Source organism: Petaurus breviceps, unplaced genomic scaffold (assembly GCF_028583685.1).
Source record: "Petaurus breviceps papuanus isolate PSGF00001 unplaced genomic scaffold, PetGlider_PUasm1.0 90897, whole genome shotgun sequence".
In the NCBI taxonomy this organism is placed as follows: Eukaryota; Metazoa; Chordata; class Mammalia; order Diprotodontia; family Petauridae; genus Petaurus; species Petaurus breviceps.
The window spans coordinates 565,337-590,805 of NW_027187374.1; the positions used below are offsets into that span (position 1 = coordinate 565,337).

The following is a 25,469-nucleotide window of genomic DNA, read 5'->3' on the forward strand; positions in this document are numbered from 1 at the left end:
AAAAAAAAAAAAAAGGCATTCGCCGCCAACTGCCAACCGCAGGACCGTTAGCTCGGCTTTTCACTTTCTCTTACTCTGCTATGTCAGCATGTCCATGGGGCATGGGAGATCTTTAAATCCCATAACCCTTACATTCGGCCCCAAGATCTTTCATGTCCCTTACTTGGCAAAAATACAGTAGGAATAACTGGTGTCAACAAAATTTCACAACCATATAACAAGAATAGCACACAATAAACACAAAAAAACATATTTTAGGGTGGGGCTTGAGCACAAGCTTCCCATCATTCCCCCCCACCCCGAACAAATGGGGCCCCAAAATCTTGTGGTAAGGGGTGAAGATCTCTTCTTCTATGGCTACTTGCTGCTGAAATCGGATGTAGAGCTGTCCCTGTCCTAAGGGGTCCCATTTGAGAGATCAGTTCTTAATATGCTTGATGCCAGGTCCAAGGGTGACACATCACAGTTGCAGACAGGGGGTGACATCCAGCTTAAGCTATCAGGCATCTACAGATGGAGGGTACCAACCTGTGGAAACAAATCTAACAAACAAGGTGAACAAACAAAAAAAATCAAGAAGAAGCAAAGAGACAATAACCAGACTATTGTAGCCTCACTCACGGTAGAATAAATGATTTAAGGGTACAATTTTGTAATCATCTTCTCCAGAATAAACAATAGTTACAGTGTTATCCTTCCCATATGCTATAATCTCTGCAGCCTTTGGAACATCATCTGGCTTCCGTTTTACCCATACTTTAGCTCCTGATTTTATTCTATCAGTAGAACCAAATCCTTCAGTTCCTGTGACAGATAGTGGGGTTATGTATGTACCCTTGTGGCAAGCGAGTAAAAGTATATTGTCTACCCTGCCAAGTGAAAGCGAAGTGGTCCCATTGTTTAGAGTCTATTGGGATGGTGAAGAAGGCATTTGCCAAGTCAATAACTGCATACCAAGTCCCATCATATTTCTGGATCCTTTCTATTAAGGTGATGGTATCTGGAACAGCAGCATACAAAGAAGGAGTCACCTTATTCAACTGTCTGTAATCCACAGTCATTCTCCATGTCCCATCTGATTTTCTTACTGGCCAGACAGGATTATTCCATCTTGTGGTTGTAAGGACTAACACTCCTGCTTCAACATATTCCTTTATAGTAGTGGCAATTTCATCTTGCCCATCTGGCACACGATACTGTTTTAAAGTAATTACTTCAGAAGGTTCAGGTAAAGTGATTGGGTCCATTTTTAGTTTTCCTACTAAAACTGTATTAATTCCTATCTTCCTCACAGCAAAGTGGTATCTTCCTTCAGGTAAATTCAGAGTCATGCCTCTCAATACATCTATTCCAGTGATGTATTCAGGAATGGGTACAACAACCACAGTATATTCCTTCTTAGGTAACTGCCCAATTTTCATTGTTATTTTAACCTGTCTGGCTGATATTTCAGTGTCTCCTAGACCTGTGATGGTAATAGGAGTTCCATGTTTAAACTTATCAGGGTTTCCATAGATAAGTGTGGCCTCAGCCCCAGTATCAATCAGTGCCCTAGTCACAGTAGTTGATCCATTCTTCCAATATATTGTTAAACCAATATGGGGTCTGCAATCTCTTCTGCATATTTCTTTTATCTGGGCTGGGGCTTGGCCTATCTCCTATTCCCCCTGAAGGTGGGGCAAACTTGGATACAAAGATTCAGATTCAGAAATACCTGCGGGGGTGGTTCCTGCTTCCCTGTTCATTCTAATGCTAAGTACCTTTTCTTGGTACAGCTTATGCAGCTCTTCAGTTGGAATACCATCTATTCTTCTAAAGTCCACCCCAGCTCTTAATAGAGCAGTGAACAGTTCCCTTCTTGTGGGTCTATTTTGTCTCTGAATCCTCTGGCTGTTTACTCTTCTCTCTCGAGGCAATTTGTCTTTTTCCCATTCCCCTAAATCGCTTAAATGTGAAATCTTATCCAGCACCTCTGAAAGAGGGTGCCCTATTTCTCCAATTAAAAGAGTCAGAATTAGGTGCTTATATGCAGGAGGAGCCGTCTTCACTATGATATTTCTATGAGGAACTCCTAGGGGGGTATCATAATATGCATTTGCATCTCCAATCAGGATAGCAGTTTTCATTACCTCCTCCTTTAGCTTTCTCATACAGTCTCTAAGTGAGTACCAGGGTCTGTCTCCCCTAGGCCACATAGATTCAGTCGGATATTGCTTTTTGCAACCTTCTGCAGCTAAAGCTAGAAGATTCGTTTTGTTATTTCCTCCTTGCATATGGTGATCCCTAAAAGCCTGGTGTACAAAAGGATTCTGACTGATACTTATGAATTTTAAACAGTCCTCATTGTCCAGTGTTATTCCTCCGGCGCCTTCATCAGTGATTCTTACTATCCAAGACACTAAAGACTCCCCCATTCTTTGGGTAAATCTACTCAATATATCAGTGATCTCCTGTTGAGTGAAATCCTCAATTATCTCCCTGGACTCTGTTTTGCCTCGGTGGTTCTCCTGCCTTCTTCTTCGTATGGGGAGAGCTTCTACATTAGAAGACTCCTCATCTAACCTTGTTCCATTCTCCTCACACACATTCTCCTGGAAGCTGTCAGGGCAACTCTGCCCAGCCTGTACAAAAGCTGCATGCACATTCCTTCTGCTAGTTTTTTGCTTCCTTTTAGCTACATGAACAGTAGCTTGCTCCTGGACCACATGAGTCCCTCCAGTTTGCTCTTCTGAGTACTGTGACACAGAAAAATCCTCAGGCAAACCAGCTGAATCCCTAGCCATCCTAGCTCTTTCCTTCAGCAGCTTATCCCTACTTTTACACATAAGGCGATAACTTGTTAGCAGCACCCAGCCTCTCCTGCACACTCCTGCCAGTTCTTTGCCTGGTTCTATGGGTATTGCTTTCAAACATCTTTCCAAATCTCCAGGTTCTCCCTCTTTTAGCCTTGGTTCCCAGTTTTCACAGGGCCCTGTGCTTTTAGCCCATTCTCTGGCTAGAGAGGAATAAGGCAAATCCTCCCATCCTGGAATAGCCATTTCTCCCTCTAAAGCCCCACTGCTTCCAAATAGAGGCCTGACATTTTGTGATCCCATCCTCGTCGCCAAATGTATCAGCAATGCCATAGTCACAATGCCTATAGAGATTACAAATATGCTGATATAATTATCCATCACAAAATACGTCAGGTTTGCCATTTGGGGAAATAAACTAGAAAATTTATTAAGATACCAAAAGACTGAGTCCCAAAACCAGAAAGTGAAAGCCATCAGAGTAGTTATGACATTGGCACAGGTAGATAAAGTAGAAAGCACCCACATTTTCAAGCCCTCAGAACAGGCTACCTCAGGCAAAGGTCCTCCTCTCCCCACTCACAGCAACCACCCAGCGCCCTGGAAGCACGCTCCCAGCAGCTCCGGCCCCTGGCAGTCCTCAGCAGGAGTCCTAACTCAAAAAAAAAAAAAAAAAGGCAATCGCCGCCAACTGCCAACCGCAGGACCGTTAGCTCGGCTTTTCACTTTCTCTTGCTCTGCTATGTCAGCATGTCCATGGGAGATCTTTAAATCCCATAACCCTTACACCCGGTACCAGATTGTTTTGATTGTTACAACTTTATACTATGGTTTGAGATCTGGTACTTCTGGGCCCCCTTCCTTTCCATTTTTCTCAATGGTTCCCTTGATATTCTTGACTTTTTGTTCCTCCAGATGAATTTTGTTATTTTTTGTAGCTCAATAAAGCTTTTTTCTTGTAATTTTATTAGAATAGCACTATATGCTAAGTATTACTAAATTCAATTTAAATTTAGTAAATTAAATTACGTAATATTGTCATTTTTGTTATGCTGGCTCAGCCTACCCATGATCAATTCTCCAGATATTTAGATCTGTCTTTATTCATGTGAAGCATTTTTGTAATTGTATTCATATAATTCCTATATATGTGAGTCTTAGCAGATAGATTCTGAAGTATTTTAGACTGTCTATAATTATATTCAATGAAACATAATGTATTCCTGCTGCGTTTTTATGATAACATACAGAAATGCTGATGAATGGTGTGTTTGTTTTATTTCTTGTGATTTTGCTGAAATTGTTCAATTGTTTCAGTTAGTTTTTTAGTTGACTCTCTAGGGTTTTCTAAGTAAACCATCATATCATCTGCAAAGAGTGATAGCTTTCTTTCCTCATTACATGGGTTATTTCATCAATTTCTTTTTCTTGTATTGCTGTAGATAGCATCTCTAGTACAGTATTGATAATATTTGATCTTATTGGTTAGGTTTCTAGCTTTTGTCCCCAGTATAGATAATACTTGTGTTTGGTTTAAAATAGATACTACTTATCATTTTAAGGAAAGCTGTACTTATTCCTGTATTTTCTAGTATTTTAATAGAAATGGATATTGTGTTTTGTTAAAACTTTTTCTGCATCTATTGAAATAATCATGATTTTTCTTGTTTCTGCTGTTAATATGGTCAAATATGCTTATAGTTTTCCTAATAGTGAAGTAGCCCTACATTCCTTGTATAAATCCAGCCTGGTCATAGTGTATGATCTTTGTGATAACTTGCTCAAATTTCCTAGCTAGTATTTTATTTAAAATTTTTGCATCAATATTCAACAGACTAAAATTGTTTATATAAACTATAGTTTATGGGGCTATAGTTTTCTTTTTTCTATTTGTACTCTCCCTGGTTTAGGTGTCAAGATCATATTTGTGGGGGCGGCCAGGTAGCACAGCGAGTAAGAGCACCAGCTCCAGTGTCAGGATGACCTGGAGATCAAATCCCGGGCTCAGACACTTAGCACCCACCCAGAAACACCTGGCTGTGTAACCTTGAGCAAGTCACTTAACCCCAATTGCTTAGGGGCGGCCAGGTGGCTCAGTGAGTAAGAGCACTGGCTCCAGTGTCGGGATGACCTGGGTTAAATCCAGGCTCAGATACTTAGCACCACACCCAGAAATAACTGGTCGTGTAACCTTGAGCAAGTTACTTAACCCCGATTGCTTAAAAAAAAAAAAAAAGATCATATTTTTGTCATAGAAGGAATTTGGTAGGACTACTTTGCTATTTTTTTTATACAGTTTGTATAGTATTGTAATTAATTATTCTTTAAATGTTTGGTAGATGTCACTTCTAGGGGTGGCTAGGTGGCGCAGTGAGTAAAGCGCCGGCCCCGGAGTCAGGAGGACCTGAATTCGGTTCTGGTCTCAGACACTTAACACTCACACAAAAAAAACTAGCCGTGTAACCTTGGGCAAGTTACTTAACCCCAATTGCCCTCAAAAAAAAAAAAAAGAAGTCACTTCTAAATCCATCTGTTCATGAGTTCTTTTTCTTAGGAAGTTCATTTATGGCTTGTTCAATTTTCTTTTCCAAAGAAGAGTTGATTTAAGTATTCTATGCCCTGTTCTGTTAATCTGGACAACTTATATTTTTGTAATTATTCATATTGTCACATTTTTTGACATATATTTAGACAAAATAGCTCCAAACCATGCTTTTATTTAATTTTAATTGGTTATGAATACACAATTTTTACTTTTGATGCTGATAATTTGGTTTTCCTCTTTTTTAAATCAAATTAGCCAATGGGTTATCTGTTTGATTGCTTTTAAAAAAAAAAACAGCTCCATTTATATGTTTTTTTACTTTGAATTATGCTAATCTCTTCTTGGATTTTCAGGATTTTTCTTTTGGTGTTCATTTAGGGGTTTTCACCTTGTTAGTTTCCTAGTCTTTTTTAGTTGCATCCTCTATTTATGGATCTTCTTTTTTTTCTCTATAAATTTTCTCCTGCATACTGCTTTGGCTGCATCTCCCAAATTTTGGTATGTTGTCTCATTATTGTCATTATCTTTAAGGAAATTATTGATTGTTTCAATGATTTGTTCTTTTAGCCATCCATTCTTTATGATTAAGTCATCTACTTTCAAATTAATTTTTGGGGGCGCTGGATGGCACAGTGAATAGAACACTGGCCCTGGAGTCAAGAGGACCCAAGTTCAAATCTGACCTCAGACATTTAACACTTAACTACCCTATGTGACCTTGGGCAAATCACTTAACCTTAATTGCCCTGCCTTCCACCCTCAAAAAAAAAAAACCAGTTAGGCAAATTAATTGTTCATCAGTGTTGTTATTGAATATACCTTTTGTTACACTATGGTCAGACAAAGATGCATTTATTAGTTTTGCTTCTCTGCATTTGTTTGTGAGGTTTTATGCTACAGTGTATGATCAATTTTTGTGAAGGTACCATGCATAGAAGGGAAGTAGGCATAGTTTCTATTCACATTCAGTATTCTCCTGTGGTCTATGACAATATTACTTAAACTATGGGTCATGACCCCAAATAGGGTTGCAACCCACAGTTTAAGAAGTGCTGAAGGGATCGTGAGTGGAAAAAGTTTAAGAAGCCTATTATATACAACTTTTCAAAAATTCCATTCAGGTTCTTAACTTCTTTCTGGTTTATTTTATGGTTAGATTTATCTCGGTTTGAGAGGGATCAGTTGAGATTCCCTGCTGTTATAGTTCTGCTAATTTATTCCTATAACTTCTTTAAGTTTTACTTTACGAATTTAGATGTTTTGCCATTTAATGCATATATTTCAGAATTGATTTTGATTAATTTCCTTTGGTATCTTTTAGCAAACTGTACTTTCCTAGTTTATTTCTTTTAATTGTGTATTTTTGCTTTTGCTTCGTCTGAGATTGCCACCCCTGCCTTTTGTTTTCTTCAGCTGAAGAATAATAGATTCTGCTCCAGCCTCTTATTTTAAATCTACATATATCTTTCTGTTTCAAGTGTATTTCTTGTGAACAACATATTGTTGGGTTCTGATTTCTTATTCATTCTACTGTCTTCTCCCATTTTATGAGTAAGTTTATACCATTCACATTTGCAAGTATGATTGCTAACTATTTCTCTCCATCCTATTCTTATACTTTTTATCATTCTTTTACTCTCTCCTCTTTAAGAATATTTTTTTACTTATGACCACTTACTCTCTGAATTTACCCTTCCTCTTATTCCCCACCTTTTTCCTTTCTACTTCCTTATGAATAAGATGAGTTTCTGAACCCAATTATTTCCTTGGACCTGGTCAGATGAGAGTGAGGTTTAAGTGTTAACCTCTTTTCCCTCTCATTGTCATCTCCATTTTATAACCTCTTCCTTATACACCCCAAGTATATAAGCCAATATACTTCTTCTCCTTTTCCTCCTCTCCCAATGCTTACTTCTTCCCTACCTTTCCTTTATTATTTTGAGATTATCCAGACATAATAGAAACACACCAAGGTCATCTGTCTAATTAAATTTCCCCTGGGATGATAAAAATATATAAGGATGTTTAGTCCCTTGTTATTTTTCACTCATGTTTCTTTTTTATGCATCTCTTAAGTTTTGTATTTGAATGCCATATTTCATATTTAGTTATGGCTTCTTGATTATCTCCCTCTGTTGATCATCTCTTGTATATACAGGATAAATTGGGGATAATCAATAGAGGGAAGCCACTAGCATGAATAGGGGCTGTAAAAAGTTTCTTGTAAAACACAGGATTTTGACTGAGTCTTGAAGGAAATCAGAGTGGCCAGAAGGTAGAATTGAGCGAGGAGAGAGTTCCAGGCATATGAGACTGACAGTCAAAATGGTTGGTGTCAGGAGGTAGAGTATATTATCCATGGAATAGGAAAGGCCAGTATCACTACATCACGGGCTATGTTGGCAGGAAGTAAAGTGTAAGAAGAATGGAAATGTAGGAGGGAGACAGGTTATAAAGCACTTTGAATGCCAAACAGAGGACTTAATATTTGATCTTGGAGGTGATAGAGAACCAGTAGAGTTTTTCTTTACTTTTAGTATTTTATTCTCTCCAAATTACATGTAAAAACAATTTTGAACATTCATTTTTTTAAATTTTGCATTTCAGATTCTCTCCCTCACTCCTTCCAAGCAATTTGATATATGTTACACATGTGCAGTCATGTAAAACATTTCTGTATTAGACATGTTATGAAAGAAAACATAAACCAAAACAAAGAAGAAAAGTGAAGTTTTAAAAAGCACCTTTCTATCTGCATTCAGCCTCCATCAGTTTTCTCTGGAGGTAGATAGAATTTTAATATAATAATATTAATATTAACTAGCATTAATATTAATAACAATATTGCTATTACTGTATATAGTATTCTCTTGGTTCTGCTGATTTCACTTTGCATCAGTGTAGCAGCAAGCACCCCAGTGTCCCCAGGGTTGCTGCCACCACGGGTTCATAGATCTGCTTTGTTAAAGGAAAGCAACTCAAAATGGGTTAACAAGCTTACTTTAATCAGTCAAACATATATCGTTTACCTAGTTCAGGGGGAAAAGTTCAGCACCCCGAACTTCAGAGTATACAGACAGAATTATCAAGACAGAAACAGATCAAGTAGACAGATTTCCAAACTGTCCAACCATTACATCCATACCAAATCAACATCTGGGTTTCAAAGCCAGCAGCCCCTGGAGAACAGCTTCCCAGAGTGTCATCTGATCAAATCACAGAACACTTCTCAAAGTGAGCCCCAAAACAAAGGTAAACATCAGGACTTATATAGCCTTCTCCTGGCTCAGAGAATGCAACAACCTTATTGACTCACTGGCCAATCAAAAAGTATCTACTGAAAAACAAGCCTCCCACCCCAGGCTCCAGGTGCACTTTAGCCTAGGGGCAGGGAATATATTTAAATTTACATTCCCATTACAATCAGTTCATGTAAGTATTCCCAGGTTTTTCTGAAAGTATCCTGCTCATTATTTTTTATAACACAGTGGTATTCCATCACAATCATATACCACAACTTGTTCATCCATTCCCCAATTGATGGGTTTCCCCCCAGTTTCCACTTCTTTACCACCACAAAAAGAGCTGGTATAAATATTTTTTGTAGAAACAGGTCTCTTTTCTTTTCTTTTTGCTTTTTTTTCTGGAGGGCAATTGGGGTTAAGTGACTTGCCCAAGGTCACATGGCTAGTTTTTGTGTTAAGTGTCTGAAGGCGGACTTGAACTCAGGTCCTCCTGACTCCAGGGCCAGTGCTCTACTCACTGCACCACCTAGCTGCCCCTTTTTCTTTTTTTTTTTTAATCTCTTTGATATATAAACCTAGCGGTTGTATTCCTGAGTCAAACATGCCTTTTGAATGTAGTTCCGAATTTTTCTCCAGAATCGTTAAACCAGTTCACAGCTCCACTAACAGTGCATTAGTGTCTCAGTTTTCCCACATCCCCTCCACCATTTGTCATTTTCTGTCATATTAGCTAATCTAATAGGTGTGTGGCCACTAGAGTTTATTGAATGGGTAGGTGATGTGGTCAGATCTATGCTTTAGTAAGAACATTTTGACCTCTGAGTGGAGGATGGCCTGGAGTAAGGAGAGACTTGAGGCCAGGAGACCAGTTAAGAAGCTATTGCATCTAATCATGAGATGATGAGGTGATGGTGATGATGATCAGGGGGGCGACAGTGTCAGAGGAGAGAAAGGGGATATACAAGGCATGGTATGAAGGTAAAACCTGCAGATTGCTACAGATTGGATTGGGGAGGAAGGTGGTGAGAGAGAGTGAGGAGTCAAGGAAGACACCAAAATTGTGATCCTGGATGACTTGGGAGGATGGTGGTGCACTCAAGAGTAATAGGACAGGAAGAAAGATAGGATTAAGTTTTAGAAATGTTGCATTTAGGAGGTCTATGGGACACCCAGTTCAAGATGTCTAACAAATAGCTGGAAATGTGACTATGGTGATGAGGAGAGAGCTTTGTTTCTGTTCAGTCATTTCAGTTGTGTCTGACTCTTCATGATTCCATTTGGGTCATTTTCTTGGCAAAGACACTGGAGCAGTTTTCCATTTCCTTCTCCCTCGCATTTTACAGATGAAGAAACTGAGGCAAACAGGGTTAAATGACTTGCCCAGGGTCACACAGCTAGTAAGGGTCTGAGGGCACATCTGAACTCAGGTCTTCCTGACTTCAGGCCCAGAGCTCCATCCACTGTACCACCTAGCTGCCACAGAAGAGGAATTAAGACTGAATAAATAGATCCAAGAACCATTTAAATAGAGATGGTAATTGAATCCATTGGAGTTGATGAGATCACCATGCAAATCTGTATAGAGGGAGAATAGAACAACAGAACCCTGGGGACCCCCACACATAGTGAGCATATTCTGGATGAGACTAGCAAAGAACGCTAAGAAGGAACAGTCAAATAGGAGAAAAACCAGAGGAAGGATTGTCACAAAAACCTAGGGAGAAGAGAATGTCAGGAAAAAGAGGGTGATCAGTAGTACCAAAGATTGCAGAGAAGTCAAGAGAGATAAAGACAGAGAAAAGACTATTATTTTTAGCAATTAAGAGATCATTGAAGAGAATGATTGGAGAGAACCATTTCAGTTGAACTTTAAGGTGGGAAGCCAGTCTGCAGTTTCTTAAGAACAGAGTGAGAGGAAAGGAAGTAGAGGAACTGATTATAGACGGCCTTCTCAAGGAGTTTAGCCACAAAAAATGGAGGAGAGATATGAAAAAATGGCTAATAGGAATGGATGGAATGAGCAATAACAATTAAGAAAAACCAGAAACCAAGGGAAATATTTAAAATATGAAAAAGCAGCAGATGGGGGAAGGATCAGATACATGGTGATGAGGACTTCATCTAGGGTAGTGGTCGTGTGATTGGAGAGAAGATGGGTTCAGGATATACTGTGAAAGCAGAATTAAAAAAACTTGAAAACAGATTGGACATGAGATAAAGGAAAAAGAATCAAGGATAATTCTGAAGTTGTGAATCCAGGTGATAGAGAGTATATTGGTCCCCTTAACCAAAACAGAAAACTAAGGAAGAGGGAAAGTTTTAGGGGAAAAGGAAAATTAAGGGTTTTTTAAACATATCACATTTGAGATGCCTAACCTCCTACTGGAAGAAAAACTGGAGTGGAATATCTAGATCTAGAATTCATCTCTATAGTATTCAGCCTGGAGAGCTGATGAGGCCACCTCAAGTGACGGCTTAGGGGAGAAGGGCGGCTCGGTGACATAGTGAGCAGAGCCCAGGATCTGGAATCAGGTGGACATGGATTCAAACCCTTCCTCAGACACTTCATAAGCAAGTCATTTACTCCCCCTGTTTCTTCATCTGTAAGCACCTACCTCGCAGGGTTGTTATGAGAATCAAATGTGCTAGCACTTGCACTTTGCCAATATTGAAGCACTAAACAGATGCTCACTGTAATTACAGAGTGAAAAGAATAGGACTCAGAAGTGAACGTTGTGGGATGCCATATATAGGCAGTAGAAAGAGAATGAGGATCCAGCCAAGGAGACTAAGAAGGAAAATATAGGCAGAAGAGAGGAAAACTTGAAAATGATAGTGTCATGTAAACCCAGAGAGTGTATAGTATTTAGGAAGTGGGGATGGTTAATAGTGCTAAATGCTGCAGACAAGTCAAGAATAAAGACTGAGAAAGGACCATTGAATTTTGCAATTAATAAGTCATTGGTTAATTCTTTAGTTAATTAATAGGTCATCTTAGAGAAGCCATGCCTCCCTTTGTCCATCCTAAATTTCTATTAGCTTTTTTGGCTACTATATTACTGTTGGCTCATAATAAACTTGCAGTCTGCGAAAAAAAACTCAGTTCTTTTTCAGATAAACAGCTAACCATGCCTCTACCATTTTGAATTTGTGAGGCTGATTTTAAGGAATTCTTGTGTAAGATTTAATATTTATCGCTATTAAATTTCATCTTACTATTGTTAGCCCAATGTTTTAACCTATCAAGATCATTTTAGAGCCTGATTCTGTATCAGCCAGTGTGTTACCAATCCCTCTCAGCTTTTTGCCATCTGAAGCATGAATGAACAAGCCATTTATGCATTTATCCAAGTCATTGATAAAAATGTTCATATTTTTAAAGTACAGGTCTCTAGATCTCTCTATTGGGTACTTCCTTCTAAGTTGACATTGAACTATTAACAATTAACTACCAGTCATTCAGCTAGATCCAAATCCTTCCAACTGTGCTATCATTTAACTTTAATTTTTCCATTTTGGCCACAAGGATCAGAGACATGGGGATGAGATTCAGCAATGCCTTTACCATACCTCTCTGCTGAAATCTAGGTGCACTTTCTCTTTTTTTTTTTTTTAAGCAATTGGGGTTAAGTAACTTGCTCAAGGTTACACGGCCAGTTATTTCTGAGTGTGGTGCTGAGTATCTGAGCCCGGATTTGATCCAGGTCATCCCAACACTGGAGCCGGTGCTCTTACTCACTGAGCCACCTGGCCGCCCCTAAGCAATTGGGGTTAAGTAACTTGCTTAAGGTTACACGGCCAGGTGTTTCTGGGTGGGTGCTAAGTGTCTGAGCCCGGGATTCGATCTCCAGGTCTTCTCAACACTGGAGCCGGTGCTCTTACTTGCTGTGCTACCTGGCCACCCTGAGGTGCACTTTCTCTTTAGCATTCCCCTGATCTACAAGTTTTTTAACCTCGTTTAAAAAAAAAAAGGAAGAAACAAAGAAAGAAAAGGAAATGAGATTACTTTGTTCTTGCTGAAGTTGTGCAAGCTTTTTATTGTCATTATTTCTGGATTCTTAATAAAGGATTCCCTTTTAATAATGTTTTCTAGAATTCTGCCAGAAATCAACTCATTGGCCTTTAGCATCTTTTTTTTAAATTCTGTCAATATTTTCCTCTCTCCAGTTTTGCCTGACAGACAGACAGTCCCTTTCTCCAGGATTTTTCAGATGTTACTGACAGTGGCTCCACAGTCACATTTTAAGTTATTTCAGTTCATCTGGGCCAGATAACCTGAATTTATCAAGAGGAGCCAGGTACTTACCATTACCCTTTCTCATCTTGGAAATTGTCTCCTTCCCTCATAACTATTTTTATTTTACCCTTTCCAGGCAAAGAACCTTCTCTTTGGCTGAGAAAGCCAGCAAAATAAAGGTTGAGCAGCTCGGGCTTCTCTTGACTCAGTTATCAAGGAGCAACAGTCTTTTCTGTGCTTGGATTGTCTTTTCTTTCTCTTTGCTGTCCTTAGTTTTCTATGTATCTCTTAAAAAATCTTAAGTTGGCTGATGAGTGATCTGATCAGTCCCTTCCAACAACTCCCATTTTTTAATCAGAATTGTTTCTCTTCGTGCAAAAACCTTTCCTGATCCCTCTAGTTGTTTGTATCATCATCTCCCCTATAAAATTATCATGTGCATTCTTGTGTACACATTTCCCCTTGGTTGAATATTCTTGAGGGCAGACTTTTCTCAGTTTCTTTGTATCCCCAGTGCCTAGCATGGTACAATAGTGGATATTTAATATCTTCTCATTGAACATTGACAACAAAATATATTAACAGAAAAGGAGGCAGGAGCTGATCATATGTTGATTAAAGGATAGCAGATATATATCCTAAATTCCACTAATACAAAACCCTAGAAGAAGACCTCCAGCACATTGAACAGATCCTCTGGGAAAGTTCTACAGAAAAAAGACAAGAATCGCGAAGGGTAAGGACATAAATAAATTACAGTTTGTACCAGTGAAGTGCAAACTCACAGCAGTAACATTGTGATTCTTTAGGGGAAGTAGCAGAAAAAAAAAGGGGGGGAGGTTCTGGACTTAGAGTCAGAAGAGACCTGAATTTGAATTTAGCCAGCTACTTAAACATGTGCAGATCGTTTTATTTCAGGGAGCCTCAGATTTTGTTGTTGTCATTCAGTTGTTCAGTATTGTCTGACTCCTCGTGACTTCATGGACCATAGCATACCAGGCTCTTCTATTTTCCACTATCTCCCAAAGCCCCAGGTTCATGCTCATTGTTTCCATGACACTAACCTCATCCTCTGCTGTTCCTTTTTCCTTCAATTTTCCCCAATATCAGGGTCTTTTCCAGTGAGTCCTGTCTTCTCATTACGTGGCCAAAGTATTTAAGCTTTAGCTTCCTTCCGATGAATAGTCTGAATTAATTTCTTTAAGTATTGACTAATTTTATCTCCTTGTTGTCCAAGGGACTCTCAGAAGTTTCCTCTAGCACCACAGTGCAAAAGTGTCAATTGTATGGTGCTCAGCTTTCCTTCTAATTCTAATTCTGATTTTCCTTTCTAATCTAATTCTCCTGGCCATACATTGCTACTGGAAAAACCATAGCTTTGACTATACGAACCTTTATCAGCAAGGTGATGATGTCTCTGCTTTTTAGTTTGCTATCCAGACTTGCCATAGCTTTCCTTCCAAGAAGCAAGACTCTTTTAATTTCATGGCTGCAGTTGCTGTCTGCAGTGATCTTTGAGCCCCAAAACATAAAATCTGATACTGCTTCCTCCTTCCATTTCTCTATTTGCCAGGAAGTGATGGGACCAATTGCTAAGATCTTAGTGTTTTGTTTTGTTTTTTAAGAACATGCTATGACACTATGCACTTTCTCTCTTTTTGGGGTGGGAGGGAAGAAGACTGGGAAATTGGGGTTAAGTGACTTGCCCAAGGCTAGTAAGTGTTAAGTGTCTGAGGACACATTTGAACTCAGGTCCTCCTGACTCCAGGGCCAGGTCTGTATTCATTGCACCATCTAGCTGCCCCAGATCTTAGGTTTTTTTATGTTAAATTTCAAACTACCTTTACCCTCTCTTCTTTCACCCTCAACTTCTTCACCTGTAAAATGTAGATAAAACTTCTAGTACTTTCCTTAAGGGCTGTTGTGAGGATCAAATGAAATAATGTAGGTAAAGCATTGTGTAAACCTTAGAGCATGATATTATTATAATTATTTCTTGATTTTTCTCCTCAAAAAAAAGGCTATATTCTCTATATCCCTATGGAAGGAACTTTCCTTCTGCAGAAAGTGCGTCAGAACCAACATAATCTGAGATTCCATTTTAATAGTTTCATGTGTGTTTACACACATACATATTTATATAGAACATTTTATTAAAATTTCTAAGAAATTTTACATTGATATACTATATACTTATTTATACTTAAGTTCCATAGTTTGTTGTACTAATCTTAAAATAAATGTTAAATGTGAATTTGCTCCCCAGGAGCTGTTGTGACCATTACTGCACCAGTTAATATGAATGTGGACAGCCTCCAATCTCTGTCGTCTGATGGTGCTACATTAGCAGTGCAGCAAGTCATGATGGGAGGCCAGAGTGAGGATGAATCTGTGGATAGCACTGAAGATGATGGAGGAGAACTCACAGCAACAAATATTAGTGGCCTGGTATTGGATAACAGTGATTCTCTGCAGTAGGAAGCAAGAGAATGTGACCATAGTTAGGAAAAAAAATGGACTTCACTGACTTTTTATAGTTTGCACAGCAAACATTTTACACAAGTTTTATTTCTAATGTTTTATATGTAGATATAGAAGGGTGCACTTTTTGTATTTCATAGTAATCTTAAACAGTCTTTGCAGGTACAGCAACTTCTTTCAAATGTGTGTGTGGTTTTTTTTTTTGTTTGTTTGTTTTGGGGGTTTTTGAATTTTTCTTTAAAGGTTTAACTCTAATATAAACATCCCTTGAGTCCCTTTATTATGTCAATGGAAAGTGCTACCATTTTCTAAAGAATTATGCTGTTTTAATTTTTCTTTGTACTTTAAAGCAGATTCTCAATGGGCTAATTTAAATCTGTAGCCAGTGAAATTGGATTATTATATTAGGCCCATCTATTTAGAAGAAGCTCTTGCACCTTAAAACTGCCAGTATGAGGTGAACAGCAACACACCAATATAAAAGAAGAACGATTAAGTTCTGATTGTATGGCATTTTAAAATAAGCTTAATTTCTCTCATTCAGTGAGTTTGTTTCATTTGTTATTTAAAAAAAAAAGAAAAAACCTCCTATTTTTACTTTGCTGGAATTACTGGATAAAATCTATTTTTATAAATTGATTACTAATTGGGATTATGATTATATTGAACATAATTTCTAGAGAACAATACATATTTAGTATTTCAAAATGGAAGTTTCTAAAATGACCAAATTTAATGAACATGCTGAAGGTTAGTATTCCATGTTTCTCAGAATATATCTTCGATCTACCCCAGAATAATAATTTACATTTAGTAATGAAGAAACAGCAGCTATTTAATGAAATTTTTAATATCTTCAAATACTAGTTTGTATGTTATGGCCAGATTCATTTCACATGACCTAAACTTTATATCTAAAGTATTTGCTAAATATATATTTAAGTAAGTTAAGCAAAAATGGTACCCAATAATCTTAAACAACTCAGTGTCCATATTTTTTATTAGTTTTCTACCATATTAACCATGTTGTTGCTTTGGAGTTTAAAAAAAAAAAAGCAGTGCTATGTAAAATATGTCACATTCTCTTCAGATAGTTCAGGAAACTAGGATAGATAACAAACAATCTCCTGCAAGTGATTTTAAAATATTCATGAACTGGTGATAAAATTAGTTTCATCGTAATTATGGTTTGATTATATATTTTCTCCTTCCAGTCATCTTTGCTGTTTGGTAGTTGTTCATGTGCAGTTGTTTGGTTTTGATCCTGAAAATCAATATTTCTTTACCATATACTGTTTTAAGCATGCCTTCTGGATACTGTCAACTATTTTGAAGTCCAAAAATCATTTCCCCCTCTTGATCTTATGGTAATGCTGGATTTGGAATAATATTAGGTTTTTTGACTTCTGAGTTGACACATAACCAGTGAAAAGAAAAAAACATGCTTATTTTTTTTTCTTCCAATAGACCAACTCATTTCATAGTGTAGAATGACATTCTTTAAATGATTTCTAACCAAAATCAACTTAATTTGTTTACATGAGGAAGTTATATGGCCTGTATATTATCAGTCCTTGAGGTGCAACTGCAGCCAGTTGGTCATTGAACTGAAATGATAATGAAGTACTTTTTAAATGATGATTTGTTTTTCTGGCACCATTTCCACCCAATAAATACTAAATTTATAAATTAACCTTCATTAAATTGCTGCATACTTTTAGCCTTCTAAAGAGAATTGTTTGTTTTAAAGATTTTCAAAAACTAACTTAAAAATTACTTAACTACTCAATTTAGCAAGGAAAGAAATACACTTTTTAAAAGCAGGGATTATTTTCTTGTAAATTTTATTAAGATAATTAAACACATTTCTCATATCAACTTGACCTTAACTTGCCTAGGTAATGTTTTTTAACCAGAAACTTCAGAAACTATTTCTTCCCTTTTAAAGATATTCCTAGAATTCTTTACCAGTTTTTGGTTCAAATGAACAATTTTGAACGTTTGCTTTTTTAATTATTCCAGGAATTTGGAAATCATGTTAAATTTAACAGTTACATTAGATTGTTAGTTAAGGGTGCTTTTTGCTTTATTGGAGTGCCAAACTGCAGTAGTTTGGAGAATATGAAGTTATTTTCTTTTTGCAAATTGAGAATCAGAGTTCCATAAACTTTAGTGATTTGAATAGTGATTCAGGCTAAGTGAATTATATGGATTTTTTTCCCTTGCATTCTTTTAAATGTTTGAAATTGTTTCCCTTCAAACCAAAATCCTTAATTACCAAATAGGCAAAAAGATAAATTTAGATTTTGAGGGGACATGCCATAATTTTTAAGTTTAATTGTCTCTACTTAATACAGTTTAAACATACTTGTTTTTCATGGTAAGCCATTTTTGTTTTTCCCTCGGTAATTCATCACTCAGTATCTCAAAAACATTTACCTTCCATCCATTCCACGTATCTAAGATAATCTATGAGATGTACTTTTTGAATGAACAAATTGAATCCCAAACTCTATTCTTATTGAATTCTTTATATTAGGAGTATCCTTCCAAATGTATTTTAAAGTCTGACTTCTTGAATTTTGTTGTTGATGTTGTTGTTACTGTTGTTCCCTCATAGATCAAATAAGTTAAGGTTGGCTTTGCCAAAACTAAATAAAACTCTGAACTGCTGGACTTGCTAAACTGCTTCAGTGTTTTGGGGATTTTTCCCCAGGTGGTGAAATATATTCCTCCTTTTATCCAGTATGTGAAATAAACTGGGAAAGAGCACAAGTATGCTGTTTAGACAGAATACTAAACAAATATTTGTTAGTAACCTGTTGTGTGAAAGCATACAGCATTCTTTCTTATGAATTAATTAGTTCCTTGTGATCTGTTAAATGATCTTTGTTTCTAAACTGTGTGAGAAAGTAATAGGGCACCTTTTCTTTTTACACAAATTTAGGCCCACCATCCAGTCTTTTGTCCATATAGAGGGCTGTCTCTGACAGAAAGTGACAAAAATATTCCAGCAGTCTTTCTTTGTTTTAAATATATTTGGTCTATAAAACTGACAATCTTTAAAATGTGAATACTGTAACATTAAGTTTTTCTTGGATTGTTGTCTTTAAAAAGGATTTTTGTGAAGCAATTGATTTATCAAAGAAAATAATTAAAAATAGAAACATGTTCTGTGGATGATGTGTTATTACATGAAAATGAAACATCTCTTTGGAAAAACACACTTCCTATTTTAAGTAAAGCATTCAATTATAATAGAACTCAGTCCCTTGACATTTAGGATTTTAATGTAATCCCTGCACATAACAAAAAATTAATGTATCACTGAGATTGTTGGGCTCAAATTGCAGAACTGTTGAATCTCAAAGCTAAAAAGGAACTCAGATCCCATCAAATCTAAACTGCATTTGAACAAGAATCCTGTCTACAAAATATCCAAAAAGTAGTCATCCAGTTTGTTTTTTTTTAAACATTCACTAAGGAGAAACCCACTGCCTCTTGAAGGTACACTTTTAGATAATCTTCATTGCTAGAAACTTTTTCCTTACATCAAAATATAATTTGTATCTATAACTTTCACCCATTGCTCCAGATTCTGCCCTCTGGGGCCAAACAGAACAAGTCTAGTCTCTCATTCCTCCTTTGGAAATGGTCCTTCATCTATTGGAAGGCTGTCTTGTCTCCCCTAAGTCTTCGCTGATCCATGTTAAAAATTTCCATTTCTTCCACAGCTTCTCATAAGGCATGGTCTTAGGGTCCTTTGCTATCCTACTTGCCCTCCTTTAAACACTCTGCAGCTTATTGAATTCCTTCCCAAAATGTAGTGCCCAGAATTGAAAACTGAATTAATAGGAAATTATGATGAAACTATCTATCTCCAACTCTCACATTTCAGAGGTCAGTAAAGGAAAGAGGAAATATTTTAGAAGAGGGAGGAAAGGGGAAACTTGATTTTGAAAAAGTTTTGAAAAAACTTGAGAATAGGAACCAGGATCAGGTCAGGACTGTCAATTTCATTGGCATGGGAAACTCTCAGGTAAGGAAAATCCCACTAACCAGTGCAGGTTGGCATCTTCTTTGCAACTTACAGTCTTCAAAAATTGACTAGAACACTCAGAAGGAAAAGTGACTTGTCCCAGGTTACATAAATAATATGTATTAGAGGCAGGATTTAAACCCGTATCTTATGATTTCAAGGCCAGCTCTCTGTTCACTACGCTGCTAAGCCTCTCAGGTTTAGATACCAGTAACAAAAATACAGAAAAGTTTTTTTTATGGAACTTAGATTTGATCAAACTTTTAATACTCTTGCTACTACTTTTTATTAAGCAAATAGCATCAAGGAAAATCTACAAAAAACTATTCATTGTGTGGGAGTCCTTTAAAAAATCTAGACCTCTAAACAAAATAATTCGGTTTTTTTAATCCTAAGTATCCTGCATTTTAATTTTTACCACACCCTTAATGTTACTAAAAGTAACTGATTCTCAGTTTTTAAATGTCTTCCCAGAATAAAGCTAAAGAAGATATTTCTTATGTAAATATTATTTTCTTGTCAAGGACTATATATAAAAAGTCTGTCATTTGAAGGAAATATACATTTTTATTTATAATGGTCTATGATAAATCAATTAAATAGTGTGCACCAAATTTAGCAGTTTTAACTGTTTATATATTTTTATATATATTTAATATATTTTTAAATATATCAACAATCTAGAACAATAAGTTGAATCTAATAAGATTAAATGTAATAGAGATAAATGTAAAGACATGAAATTGATTTGTTGAACATAAGTTCAACTGCTTTTAGGAAAGGTTTTCTTTGTTTAATATTATATATGTTCTATTGTATTTTTATTTACTTTGTTAAATATTTCCCAAATACATGTCTTAACATTCGTTTTTTATTTTGAGTTCCAAATTCTCTCCTTCCCTCCAACCTCTTTCCCACCATTGAGAAGGCAAACAATATGATACATGGAAAGTCATGTAAGACATATTTCCATATTAGTTATGTTGCCAAAAAAAGCAAGAAAAATTAAAAAGTGAAAAAAATGTTTCAATCCACACTCAGATTTCATCAGGAGGATAGCATTTTTCATCATGAGTCCTTTAGAATTGCCATGAATATTGATCAGAGTAGCGAAGTTGGTTATTATTATATTACTGTTACTGTGTACAATGTACACCTGGTTCTGCTCACTTCATTTTGCATTGGTTCATATATGTCTTCCCAGGTTTTTCTGAAACCATCTAGGGATATGACAGTCAATTCTGAACAACAGGTAGGGGTTTTAGAGGATTACAATCCCAATATGAGAGAAAGGAAAATAATGCAAATATTAAAATAACACATCTCTACTTTTTTTTCCTCTCCTTTATTTCAAGGGAGTACCAAGAAGGAAAACAAAGCTTTTAATTAAAATTAAAAGAAGGAAATCTGAAGAGAAAAATAGAACAAGAGAAAAACTTTGGGATAACCAGAAGTATGTATTTCTTTGGTCACACAGTAATTTGACATTCTGTAGCAAAGGATGATAGCTAGACATTTGTCTATTTGCTATTTGCAAAGTACTTTTTGTTCATCAGTTTATTTGAAGTAGGATTTACAGAATTTCAAATGGTACCTTAGTATTCATCCAGGACAACCCCACACCTGAAAAAGAATTCCTCCACCACACAGCTAGCAAATGGTTTTCTAGATGTTGCTTGAAGGCTCTGAAGCAAAACAAATTATCTCACAAGGCAGCTATTTCTGTTTTTAGATCATTTTCATTTTTTGGAAGTTTCCCTTACATCATCTCTAAATTTGCCTTTTTGCCATTTTGACCCATTGCTCCTAGTTCTGTCCTCAGGCCCATCTTGTCCATGGCAAGTCCTTAAATAACTGAATACAACAGTTTCCCCTCTCCTCCCTCCCACTTAAGTCTTGTCTTCTCTTGGATAAAAATTATCATATCCTTCAACACGGATCCTGATGTGGCATGAACTGGCTCTTCACTACTTGGATTGCCCTCCTCTGAATACTCTTATTTTACCAGTGTCCTTCCTGATATATGGCAGCCAGAAATCAACACAGTGATTCATTTGTGACCTGACCAGGTCAGAGCCCAGTGGAACTGTCCTCTCCTTATTCCTGAAAGCTATAACTTTCTTTCAGTATATCCTAAAACTGCATTAGCTTTCTTAGTTGCCATTAACACCTTTTTGCACCTTAGTGAGTCTGCAGTTCGCTAAAATTCCCAGATCTCTTTCAGTTGAACTGATGTCTAGCCTTACCTCTTCATTTTGTAAATCTAGTGTTTTTAATCCAAATATAAGATCTCTTAAGTTTAATCTTGTTTAATTTGTGTACATTGGTTGAAACAACTGGGGAATTTTAACCCAGATAGATAGATAGAAGATAGAACATGGTGATGATATTGAAGATGTTGGTGTAAAGCCAATCATGAGTAGCTCTCCTAAGGACTGCTGCTGTGAATAACTTTAAGGATCTAATCACATAGTATGGTGAACTCTCTATTCAGCAATAAACTAATACAAAACATTCAAGAAACTAAAGCACAACATTCACAACAATATAACATAATAACTTATTACTAAGGTGTCCACATGGTCTTAAACAAAACATATCATTAAGTAAGTCACAATTTCCTCAATCAATATAAAGTACTCATCCAAAGCCTTCTTTCATCTTGACTTGAGGCTGGCTTCCAGTCATCCTTAAAGAGTAGTGGAAAGTACAAAGGCCATTCACCCTTAGGTCACAGTAAGTTACAGTATCATCAGTCACTGCTGAGTACCCAAGTAAAGTTCTCCTTCATCTTGACTTTTGAGGCTGACTTCCAAACCCCATGACTCCTCTTCCATGCACCCAGTTCTTGCCTGGATTCACAGATAGCTCTCCCAGATCTTTCCTGGGTTCACCCTACTGTTTTCTGGATTCCACCGGTAGGCAGCTCTCTGCTGCTGTTCTATATCACAGCTCACAGGGACTGCTCCGCTCCAAGCTCTTCACAGTGTCTGTTTCTAGGAAAACAAAGCTCAACAGGGCTACAACAGTATTTACATCCATTACCAGTGCTGTCATCTCAATTCACTGTCTGAGAAATCAACACAAATCAACAGAGTGCTTCTGCCTGACAAAGACACACCAACACAGAATGACAGAACAGCAAACAGAGCGCCAAAACCACAAGCATTCTCTGCCCTAGTTGTGCTTAGCGCTTGCTCATGCTCGAGCTTTTATCTGCTCTGCTCCTTCTTGTTCCACCCTTTTGGCAAGTTCCTCCCACTTGGGCTCTGTATGATGACATTAGGCCTATTAAGGGCAGGGAAGGTCTCCAAACTCCCTTAGGCCTATTAAGGGCAACATTTGAATGTATAGTGTTTCCAACAAAGACTTGACACAATCAAAGGTGAGGCTCAAAAGCACTTAAATAGCTGAAATAAGCATCTACTTTACTTGCCATCACAGTTGGCTATCTTCAAAAGTATTTGAAGGGCTATTATGGGGAAGAGGGTCTAGATTTGCTGTGTCAAACATAAAGGATAAAAGCCAGGAGCAGTGATAGAAAACGTCCTATGATTAGAGCTGTCCAGAAGTGTGGGCTGCCTCAAGAAGTGGTAAATAAACCTGTCTTCAAGCAAAGCTGGATGACCAGTTGTTGGATACATTATAGCAGATGGTTACAGTGTTGAATGAGTTGGTCAGTGGTTAGCAAATTACAGTGACTGGGCCAAATACAGCCCATTTCCTGTTTTTGTATGGCTCTCAAGCTAAGGATACTGTTTATATTTTTAAGTGATTTTTAAAAAATCAAAAGAATAATATTTTATGATACATGAAAATTATATGAAATTCGTACTTCAGTGTCCTTAAACAAGTTTTATTGGAACAGCCATGCCCTTTTGTTTACATATTATCTATGGCTGCTTTTGTGCTGCAGTGTCAAAGTTGCATAGTTGCTACAGAGACTACATGTGGTGTTCTCAGTATTTCGCACTGCTCCTTGGCTTACTACACATTACAATGACATAGTTATGACTACAGTATTTCTAGTACCACACATAATGGTATACATACATAGTAAACATATATATGTATATATATGTATGTATTCATTTACCAGTACATATCCCTCATGTCAAAACAAAAAGGAAATTGAATTTCAGATATGCTTTTAAGGCATGATGGAGGGTGGATTATTATGTTAACAAATTGATGGCGAAGCATTGTGTTTATTAAGCAGTGACATCATAACTGTGCTAAGAGAATATAAAAGACATCAGCATCACTAGACTAAACATTAATCACAATATTGTTACAAAGTTTCTTAGTGGCAAGAATTTTATACTTATGGGGAGTTAATTAAATCAAGTTTGATTGCAGCAGCTGAATAAATGTGTCCACAAAAAATAAACTTGTTTATGACAACCTTTCAGCTCAATTAAACCCATATATTCATGGATTGATAGTGGTATTTGGCAGTACCTCTTTGTGTGAAAAGACATTTTCAAAGATGAAATACATAAAATCTCATTACAAATCAGTATTAAACAGGTGAAAATTTTAATTGATTTTGGTGATAGGGAACACTAACTTTGAACCACAATTAAAAGAAATGTTACCCTCCCCCCAAAAGCTCCATTTTTATCATTATTAGACCTGTATTATAAAAAATTGTACCAATTATTTTTATATTTTGAATATGGTCAATAAAAAATGTGGAAATTTGTTTCCTTTTGTGTATAAGTACCTACATAATATTTTGTCTCTTGGACCACAAAACCTAAAATATTTGCTGAATCCTTGCATAAAAAGTTTACTGATCCCAGGTTGAGAGAGCCACAAAAATTCCTTCCAAATCTGAAATTCTGTGATTTAGACCAAAAGTTTAACAAATATGAATCAATTGGCATAACAAGGAAACTAAAAGCATCTAAGTAACTTAGCAAGCACTTGAATTACTTGCCAAGCAGAAACGGAAATAGCAGCCAAGAACAATAGTTTCTAATATAAATATTTTTAAATTTTATGGAGGCGTTCTAGGTCATGTAACCAACAAGATGGAGGACTAGATATTTTCTTTTATGCTCAAGACCTTTTAAATCACTCCACAATAGGGGAGGCTAGGTGGCACAGTGAATAGAGCACTGACCCTGGAGTCAGGAGGACCTGAGTTCCAATTTGATCTCAGACACTTAACACTATCTGTGTGACTTTGGCCAAGTCACTAAACCCCAATTGCCCTTCCTTCCCCCCTCCAAAAAAAAGCTATATATATACATAAACACACACAATATAAATTAGACACCAGAGAGGTGATTTCAGTTGTCCCCGCAGTCTAGGACCAAGAACCCAAGTAAGGTTAAAAACTCGAACTAATGACCCCTAATAAGTACTCAGCATCCTCTCCCCCACTGCAAAGGAAAGAAACAAAGAACAAATGTGTAAGAAATGGTGATTGTAGTCTGGCTAAAGTAAAGAGAAGGGGCACTGGAGTGGAAGACAGTCATTTCAGTTAGAGATAATTAGTGTTGATTATATACCCTTGCTGATACCACCTTCTTTGGAAAGAAGGAGGGAAGACAGGAAAATATGTAAGAGAATATGAAAGGAAATAAACAACTAAGTTATGATGGGACGACTTCATAAAATAGGAGAGCATAACAATGGATTAGAAAGCAGATTGTTGTTTATGAGAACTACACTTGAAACAAAGATTGATTCAAAGTTTAAAAAAGAAAGAACAGAATTTGTTATGCACGAGGTGAATTTTTAAAAGCAGGGTAGGAATATTCTCAAAGTAAATAAAGTAAACATAGAAGTGTGTTTAAAAAACATAAATGGGATTTACCTCCTGACGAGACATGTGAGGTGTGGCCAGTATGAGAATTTGTTTTGCTTGACTATAAATTTTTGTTTCAATGGTGTAGGATGGGAGGGAGAGAAGATAAATACTGATTAATTGGGGGGGGGGGGAATTAAGAAAGATAAGCAGGGGAACTATATGATGTTTAAAGGCACTGTAGATATTAATATTAAATGCACTAAATGGCATGCCATTCAAGTACTTAAAGGAAAAGTTAATTGAGTGATAAGGATAAACAGCAAAATTATATTAATTGGGGACTTCAGTATGTTCCTTTAAGACTCAGAC

General features: G+C 36.8%; 1 protein-coding gene across 6 annotated transcripts in view; it reads left to right on the top strand.

Moving 5' to 3' along the window:
• The window catches only part of PKNOX1 (PBX/knotted 1 homeobox 1), a 182,667-nt gene extending 164,189 nt beyond the window's left edge, over window positions 1-18,478 (top strand). For all 6 annotated transcript variants that reach the window (XM_069074820.1, XM_069074818.1, XM_069074819.1 and 3 more), the window contains one exon: window positions 15,086-18,478. In XM_069074820.1, coding sequence (XP_068930921.1) covers window positions 15,086-15,297 — 212 coding nt within the window. In that variant the 3' untranslated portion in view covers window positions 15,298-18,478. The remainder of the gene's footprint in view (window positions 1-15,085) is intronic.
• Window positions 18,479-25,469: the final 6,991 nt, after the last annotated feature.